General features: G+C 44.5%; 1 protein-coding gene across 3 annotated transcripts; it reads right to left on the bottom strand.

Moving 5' to 3' along the window:
* Positions 1-1,694: 1,694 nt before the first annotated feature.
* On the bottom strand, positions 1,695-8,943 carry LOC101400149 (myeloid cell surface antigen CD33-like). 3 transcript variants are annotated; one of them, XM_087421235.1, is made up of 6 exons: positions 8,587-8,943; positions 8,137-8,520; positions 7,629-7,907; positions 3,215-3,308; positions 2,809-2,889; positions 1,695-2,541 (listed from the first exon to the last, which is right to left on the bottom strand). In XM_087421235.1, exons 1-5 carry the CDS (start codon positions 8,615-8,617, stop codon positions 2,817-2,819), a joined length of 861 nt encoding a protein of 286 aa, XP_087277361.1. In that variant the 5' UTR covers positions 8,618-8,943; the 3' UTR covers positions 1,695-2,541; positions 2,809-2,816. The 3 variants fall into 3 exon arrangements, with proteins under 3 accessions (XP_087277361.1, XP_087277362.1, XP_087277360.1); XM_087421236.1 differs by having other exon boundaries at positions 1,695-2,441; XM_087421234.1 differs by lacking the exons at positions 1,695-2,541; positions 2,809-2,889; positions 3,215-3,308 and having other exon boundaries at positions 7,062-7,907.
* Between the last annotated feature and the right edge of the window lie 294 nt (positions 8,944-9,237).

The raw sequence follows: 9,237 nt of genomic DNA, 5'->3' as shown, positions 1-9,237 counted from the left end.
AACACACATTACAATCCAACGTGCTCTAATGTTATCTCTTTATTATTTCTTTAGATTTCTATCCTTCCTGTCTCCAGAATGACAGCTTCTTTTTTGTTGTTGTTGTTGTTCACACAGATTTAATAAATTTGACGTTTAGATTATATTTTTCACAGAGATCTGACTCCAGTCTTTTTATTTATTTATTTATTTATTATTTATTTATTTATTTTTTAATTTTTTGTTTATTGCAGTAACATTGGTTTATAACGTTGTAAAAATTTCAGGTGTACATCATTGTACTTCTATTTCTGCATAGATTACATCATGTTCACCACCAAAATACTAATTACAACCCATCACCACACACATGTACCGAATTATCCCTTTCACCCTCCTCCCTCCCTCCTTCCCCTCTGGTAACCACCAATCCAATCTCTGTCCCTATGTGTTTGTTTATTGTTGTTATTATCTACTACTTAATGAAGGAAATCATACGGTATTTGACCTTCTCCCTCTGACTTATTTCACTTTGCATTATACCCTCAATGTCCATCCATGTTGTCACAAATGGCTGGATTTCATCTTTTCTTATCCAATTAAAAAATGGGCAAAAGACCTGAACAGACATTTCTCCAAAGAAGATATACAGATGGCCAACAGACACATGAAAAGATGTTCAAAATCACTAACTATCAGGGAAATGCAAATCAAAACTACAATGAGATATCACCTCACGCCCGTCAGAATGGCTATAATTAACAAGACAGGAAACAACATGTGTTGGAGAGGATGTGGAGAGAAGGGAACTCTCATACACTGCTGGTGGGAATGCAAACTGGTGCAGCCACTATGGAAAACAGTATGGAGATTTCTCAAAAAATCAAGGATAGAACTACCATATGATCCAGCTATTCCACTGTTGGGTATTTATCCAAAGAACTTGAAAACACCAATTTGCAAAGGTACATGCACCCCTGTGTTCATTGCAGCGTTATTCACAATAGCCAAGACTTGGAAGCAACCTAAGTGCCCATCAAGGGACGAATGGATAAAGAAGCTGTTGTATATATACACAATGGAATACTACTCAGCCATAAGAAACGATGACTCCAGTCTTAAAAGCCATTCTATTCCTAAAAGTGTCACATAAGCTTCAAAGAGTGCATTAGTCAGTTCACCTCAGATAAAACCCAGTAAATAAGGTAAAGCTCATCCAATCTAACTTTTTTTACATCATTTGGCATTAATTTTCATATTTGTAAAATTTGCAACTTTTTACTATTATGTTGATGTAGTATACTATAATATACTTTTATGTATACCATATATATATAAAATCTCAAGCTCAACAGTGGTTCATTGAGGTGTACAAATAGTGATAAAAATAAACAGTGATAAGAAAGAACTATCATTAAGAATTATGTCACATGTCTACAGCATAAATACAGAGCTAGAACTGGTTCAGAGACATCTCTGAACATGATTATTCCATACAAAAACTGCAAAAGAAAAGTGAAACTACGTATGATGATTGATAGCTAAACATAGGATTTTTGAGAACTGACAATCCATTTGCTCTTAGTCTCCAGTGCATTATCCATTATGGAAACTTTTCAAAGAGTTCATGCCATTGAAATAGTAGATTCATTTTCAATTAAAGCATCATAATCTCTCCAGTAGGCCAACTATGCACAAAATAATGCTTCCCAGTCTTTTGTTTTGTTTTGTTTTTGTTTATTGCAGTAACATTGGTTCATAACATTGTATAAATTTCAGGTGTACATCATTATACTTCTATTTCTGCATAGATTACAACATGTTCACCACCCCAAATACTAATTACAACCCATCACCACATGCATGTGCCAAATTATCCCTTTCGCCCTCCTCCCACCCCCTCTGGTAACCACCAATCCAATCTCTGCAGAATGACAGCTTCTTGATGACAGAGATTTTGGAGGCTGTGTTCACCAGTGCACCCTTGGCACCTACAAAAATGCTGGCACATAGTAGGTCTTCCATAATACTTTCTCAAGAGTCTATAAATAAATGACTGAATGTTACTCTGCTCAGAAGGATACAATGATACACACACACACACACACTCACACACACACACACACACTGGGTGACTTTTACGACAGAGCTTGAGGGATGAGGAGGACTTGGGAAGATAGGAATAGGGAGGGAAGGATTTTTCAGGAGAAGGGTAAAATCTGAGAGTCACAAAAGCCTTGGCTTGGCTGGGGGTGGAGACATTTCCGATGCAGGGAGAGGGAGGAATCTGTGGGGAGAGAGTCCAGCAGGGGACAGACTACGCCAGGCCTTCAAATCCAGCCTGTGCTGTTTGCAGCTTGGTTTCTGGCCATGGAGAGGACACATAGCTGTTCATACTGCACAGAAAGGGGATGATGATAGTCTCTGGAAACACAGTCTGGAGGCCTGCGTTGAGGAGAGAGCTGGAGGGAAGAGGAGTGATGGGTTCAGAGACTTGAGGACGAGATGAGGTCCCAGGAATGACCAGGATCAGGATAGGGAGGAGATTGGCAGCAAGATGAGCTGTGATTAGAATGAGAATGGACAAAACAGTGATTTCTTGGATTCCAGAGAAAGGAGGGAAGTCAATGTGCATACTCACTTCCCACTTCTGGTCTTAGAGATGGGGGGCATGATGTCACCAGTGTGAGAGGGAACCCAACAAAGAAGTGGATTTGGAGAGGAAAATGGTAGATCAAATTTGACCATGCTTAGCAGAGCGATCCTGGGGGCCATCCTGAGGGAGGTGTGTGGTTGGATGTTGGGTGATGAGACACCAGTGCCGCTCACCTGAGGGATTAACCCTGGATGCTGTTTGCATCCTCCACGCCTCCTGTGGGCCTCATCACCTTCCTCCTGCAGGACTTCATTCTGAGAAAAGAGACCAGGGTCTTTCAGTCTAGTCAGATCGTGGTTCAGCGGGTAACATACTCACCCCTTCTTCGCTGTACAGAGGCTGGAGGGGTGACTGAGATGGGAGAGGGCAGGTCTGGCTCCACAGACTGTCTTGAGCACACAGGTACCTCCCACCCTGGACACTCGGAGGGCGGTGCATCAACACCACCCCGCACCTGTCAATCTCCTGCCTGCCCCACCCCCCGGCCCGTTTGTGCCCTGCCAGCGCTGGTTCTGGGACTCTGCTATGGGCTGGCCCTCCCCTCCTCTCCCCTCCCCTTCCCGCAGGGAGAATGCTCACGTGAGGAATACGAGGCAGAGGAGGAGGAGCAGGGTCTTCACAGCCGCTTCCCCGATGGCTACCAGAACCACCTCTGACACCGGTCCCGATCTCCCTGTGGAAAAGAGGACGAGGGAGGATTGACCTGCTACATCGCAATCCTGTGTCCTTCTGCTCCCAGTAGGACTCTGGACATTGGTTATTCAGGCCCTCTGGCCTCATGCATGCGGGACCACCTGTGCCCAGACCTCACCGTACCCCACAGCACCTCCTGACTCTCCAGCATTGGGACAAAGAAAACTTTTATAAGTTGGCCTTAACAAAATGAAAAAATTTTGTTCTTCAATTGACACTATTGAGAAAGTAAAAAGCCAAGGAGAGAATATTTGCAAATCACAGATCTGATACCAGTATAGTATCCAGCACTCTTACCACTCAACAACAGAAAGTTAAACTACCCACTTCAAATGTGGGCAAAGAACTTGAACAGAAAGAAGATATACAAATGGTCAACATGTCCATGAAAAAATTAACAAAATCATTAAGTCATTATGTACATGCAAATGAAAGTCCTGATGAAATACCCTTTCACAGCACTTGCAGACTATAGTATTTTTAGTATAAAAAGGAAAGTATCCATGTTGGTAAGGGTGTGGAGAAATCAGAACCCTTATACGTTGCTAGTGTGAGTGTAAAATGGAGCTGCCACTATGGAAAATAGTCTGGCCTTTCCTCAAAAAGTTGAACATTGATTTACCACGTGACCTAGCAATTCCACTCCTGGGGAGTTACATGCCCAAACAAACTGAAAACATATGTTTGAATAAAAACGTGTATACCAGTGTTTATAGCAGCATTATTCACAGCCAAAAAGTGGAAACAGCCTAAATGTCCATCAACTGGTCAATTAATGAACAAAATGTGGTACATCCATATAATGGAACATTGTTCAGACAAAAAAGAAAGAATTACTGATACATGCTTTATGGATCAACCTTGAAGATATTTTGTGAAGCAAAAGAAGTCAGATACAACAGGCCATATTTTGTATGATTCTACTTATACGAAATGTCCTGAATAGGCAATCCCTAGAGATAGAAAGCAGATTAGTGGTTTCAGGGGCTGGTGGTTGGGAGTATGGGGGTGACTTCTTCCTGGGTACAGGGTTTCTCTTTGGGGGATGAAAATGTTGGATGGATGGAATTAGGTAGTGATGATGGTTGTAATACACTGTGAATGTGCTAAAAGCCACCTACTGTACACTTGGAAGTGGCTCAAATAGCGATTTTATTTTGAGTTAATTTTTTCTCAGTAATATAGTAATGCATATAGATTTTTAAAAACGATATAGAGATAATGATATTCACCTGCAGCTGTCAAAAACCAAAAGGTTTCACCTTATACTGAGTTACTGAAAATACACACTTTTATCTTCTGCACAGCAAAGGAAATCATCAACAAAATGAAAAGACATTCACTGAAAATATTTGCAGATCATCTATCTGACAAAGGGTTAATTTCCAAAATCTATAAAGAACTCATACAACTCAACAAAAAAAGATGAACATCCCGATCAAAAATTGGGCAGAGAAAATGAACAGACACTTTCCGAAGAAGATATACAGATGGCCAACTGGCACATGAAAAGATGTTCCACATCACTAACTATTAGGGAAATGCAAATAAAACTACTATGAGATATCACCTCACACCTGTCAGAGTGACTATTTTTAAGAAAACAAGATATAACAAGCGTTGGAGAGGATGTGGAGAAAAGAGAACCCTCATAGACTACTGGTGGGAATAGAAACTGATGCAGCCACTATGGAAAATAGTGTGGATATTTCTCAAAAAATTAAAAATTGAGATACAATATGTCCCAGGGAGTTGAGGGAGGGCGATGGGTTAAAGAGTAACATATGTATGGTGATGGATAAAAACTAGAGTATTGATGGTGAACACGATGCAGTCTATACAGAAACTGATGTATAATAATGTACATCTGAAATTTACACAATGTTATAGGCCAAAATGACCTCAATAAAAAAAAAGGTGCAACTACAGCTGAGGTGTGAAATAACGCTGCGTGCTCATGGAAAAACAAATAATTCTGTGAGGTTTGAGTGAATAGGCATGTTTGGAAGTATTTGCATATGAGGCTAGTAGAAGAATTTATGGGATATTTAAAAAAGCATATTAGAGTAGAGAAAGTCAGAGGCGTGAAAGAGAATATCGATAAAAGCAACCAGTGGTTTACTAGTAAATGTTTCACAACGAGCTCACTCATGGTGGCACAAAGGGAGGGGAGGGGGGCCGAGAGTCCTGATTTGTAGCATTTGCCAATGTCCTTGGTGTAAATACTCCCATTTTGGACAATTCCAAGCACCCAATTTGAAGACACTGAACCCATTGTTGGGAAACGATGGACACAGTTGGCTCTTGCCAAACAGTCAGAGTCAACACTAGGTACCACTGAATGTGACTCAGAAGAAAAATGCATGGCGTTGCCTGGAAAAAATCACCATATGCTAAGTCAAAAGGCCATCAATAGACTGGAAATCAATCCTTTCAACTAACACACAGCTGATGTCCTCGACATGAAAAGAGCTTCTTCAAACCATTAAGAAACAGCCTACAAAGAAATACAAATGGTTTTTAAACATAATGAAAGATATTCAATCTCATCACAAAATGACACTGCAACTCAAAATGACAGTGAATTCTCTTAGGATATCAGCAAGAATGAACATTTTCAGCAGGGAAGGAGGCATATTGCAGGTGGGAGTATAAACAGAACAACCTCCATGCATTGGGATCTGGCAACATTTGTAGAAATTACACACATTCCTTTCGGTCCAGACCTTCACCCTCTATAAATTTATATGACAGACACACGCACATACCTAGGGAACATTCATAAAAGTTATTCAGTGCAGTAGTGTTTGTCTGAGCAGAAGACCGGAAACACCATAGTTTTCCACCAATGCGAGACCAATTAAGTACTTTATAGTGTAATACACTTCCAATTGGAAAACCATGAGGTCATCAATAAGAGTGAAGAAAGTTTCCTATGTACTAATACAGAAAGATCTCCAAGATAGACTGAATTTGAGAAAAAAACAAGTTTAGTTCACAAAAATGTACCACAGTCACTTCTTTAGTTGTACAAATGTGCCAAGGTGATGGGAGATTTTAACGGTGACAGAAGTTGGGTGAGGAATTATGGAAACTCTCTGTACCATGTAAATCTAAAATTACTCTAAGTGAAATGTTCATTAAAAGTAATCATAAAGATGCAGAGCAGTGTGTGTAGTATGATGTGTACGTATGTGTGTGTTTTTAGATGTCTATGCATAGGTTATATTTGAGAAGATAACCAAGAGGGAGGTACATAAGGTTCTGCATACTGTTTTATTCTTATTAAATTATGTTAGGGACAGAATTGAGTTTCCCCCAAATTCATATGTTGAAGCCCTAACCCCCAGTGTGGTGGTATTTGTAGGTATCTGGATGGGCATTGGGAAGGTGATTAGGGTCAGGTGAGGTCATGAGAGTGGGGCTGTCACAATGACGTTGGCGCCCTTATGAGAAGAGACACCAGAGAGCTGGTTCTCTTTCAGCCCTGTGAAGACACAGCCAGAAGGCAGCTGTCTACAAGGCGGGAAGAGAGCCCTCACCAGGAACCAAATGGCTCACACCCTGATCTTGGACTTCCAGCCTCCAGAACTGTGAGGAATAAATTCCTGTTGTTTAAACCTGCCAGTCTGTGGTATTTTGTTATGTCAGCCTGAGCAGACTAAGGCACATTTTATGCTTCCCATTTTAAATTAACATTAAAATGATCAAAGGAGGTTGGAGGAGTAGGTGGGGTCCAGATCCTAAGGAGAATGAGGGCAGGAATTGGGAAAAGGATGTGTCCCTGGCATGGGGTTGGCACATCCATTGGACGTGGAAGAGGCCATGCAAACCCCATGACAGCAAGGTCAGCAGTTGGGGGGAGCAGGTTGTAAGCTAATGAAGTAAGGAGCTTCCCATCTCTGCTGTGCCCACACCTGGCCTGAGCCTTTCTCCCTTCTGATTTCCGACCCCACCTCTGCTCTGGAGGAGGAAGACAGACCCCACTTCCTCCACACCAGCCAGAGAGGAGAGGTTGGGCCCTACTTATGCCTTCTCTCCAGAACACGCTGATGGTCAGGTTCTGGGGTGTATCTGGACAGACAGACATAATTGTTCCCCTTTCAGTGGCAGGAAGGTGAGCACTGGCCCTTTTCCCCCAGAACTTTAGAAACAGGAAGGGTGTGGAGTTGCGTGTTGTCTTTCCTTCCTCCCAGATCCAGCTTGCAGGACCCAGCACCCAGTATCCCAGACCCTCTGTCCCCCCACCCCCCAACACCCACTGCCCTCAGGTACCCAGCCTCGCTTGCCTGGCACTCACAGGACACGTTGAGCTGGACAGTCTTCTCTGTGCTCACACCAGCTCCAGGGAAGGACACTCGACAGGTGAGGTTGGTGCCGTGGTCCTGAGGCCGCGGGGTGAGGGTGAGCACTGAGGAGTGGGGAGTCTTGGGGCCCAGGGAGGTGAGGGAGACCCCTATCCAGGAGAAGGTGGGGGGAGTCCCCCTCTCACAGGCCCATGGCACTGCACAGGTAATGTTCTTGGGCTGCCCAGATTCTAGGGTCCCCTGGATGTGGATGTCAGGCGTCTGAGTCAGAGCTGAGGAGGAGAGAGACAGAGACCCAGTTGCTGGAGGTGGACCCCAAGTGTGACCCTAAGAGCAACCAATGATTCAGGCCAGCCAACTCCTCCCATGCCAGTCTCAGCATCCTGTCCACCTGGGTCCCACTGGGTCCTTCCCAGGATGAGGAGCAGAGGTCCCCATCCAGCCTGGTCCTCAGGACCCTCAGACCCATCCATGTGTTCTCTCCTTGACTGCATTCCTTACCCGTCACATGCACGAAGAGCCGGTTCTTTCTGTAATTGTATCTCATAAATGGCCCTCTCTCTACCCTAAAAAAGTATGTCCCCGAGTCCCTCCTCCTGGCATCTCTGATGTCCAGGGAGCAGTCGTAGATCTGGGGGTTACCAAGGAGGTGAAATCGGCCCTTGGTCTCATCCTGAACTTTAACATTTGGGTTGTTCGTAGCCACAGGAGCATCGTGGTGTGGATATGTCCCTTCTTGGAACCAGTAGCCACGAGCTGGGTCACGGTTAGAGTAATTGACCGGTGGGTGGAAGACAGTGCAGGGAACGTGGATGCACAGCCCCTCCTGTACTGTCACAGACTCCTGTACTTGCAGCCAGAATCTCCCATCCTGAGCCTTGGACCCTGTGGGGAAAGATGGTCATCAGCAGCCCCGGCCCCGCCCATCCCATCCCCCTTCAGTCCACTCACCTGCCCACAGCAGGGGCAGCAGCAGCAGCATCTTTGGTGTAAGAGCCACAGAGCCTGGGTGTCACAAGACCGAGAGGAAGCCCCTGCAAGAAGCCCAGGGTGAGTTCAGAAAGCTGACTGACCACAGAAGAGGAACTTGACACCCACACGCTGTTGGAGTTGGCATGGTCCTGGGAGAATAACCACTTGTACTTTCCAGATGGGAATCCAGTGAGGGTCACACAGAGCAAGGAGGACCCGACCCGCTCCTCCCGGCTCCCCATCCTTGGACTGTCCCTCCTGCACCCCTGTCCACACCCAGAAAGCAGGCACTGCCTGACCAATCACAGCTTCTGATGCCCTGGAGGGTCAGTCTTGCCAGGTGTCGACTCAGGAGGGGTTGGTAGGGGAACCTCAAGGCAAGAAAGATGGGGAAGTGTCCCCCCACCCCCGAGAGAGGGAGATGGTGAGTAATGAAGGAATGAACATGACAACCACATCTTGAGCATCTACTCCTTTCAGGGGAGTGGAGTCACAGGGGACAACGGGACAGACTTTGTCTGTGTCCTTGAGAACTTCTCTCACACCTGAGGAGGCAGAGAACCCCAGGCCATTCAGCTCCTGTTGGGACAGTGTGTGATGGTGGAAGCACCAGTAGGGGCTTGTAGGAAA

Source organism: Ceratotherium simum, chromosome 33 (assembly GCF_057802395.1).
Source record: "Ceratotherium simum simum isolate JZ-2026a chromosome 33, ASM5780239v1, whole genome shotgun sequence".
NCBI lineage: Eukaryota > Metazoa > Chordata > Mammalia > Perissodactyla > Rhinocerotidae > Ceratotherium > Ceratotherium simum.
The sequence above is the reverse complement of the archived record's forward strand: the minus strand, read 5'-3'. Positions and strand labels throughout refer to the sequence as shown.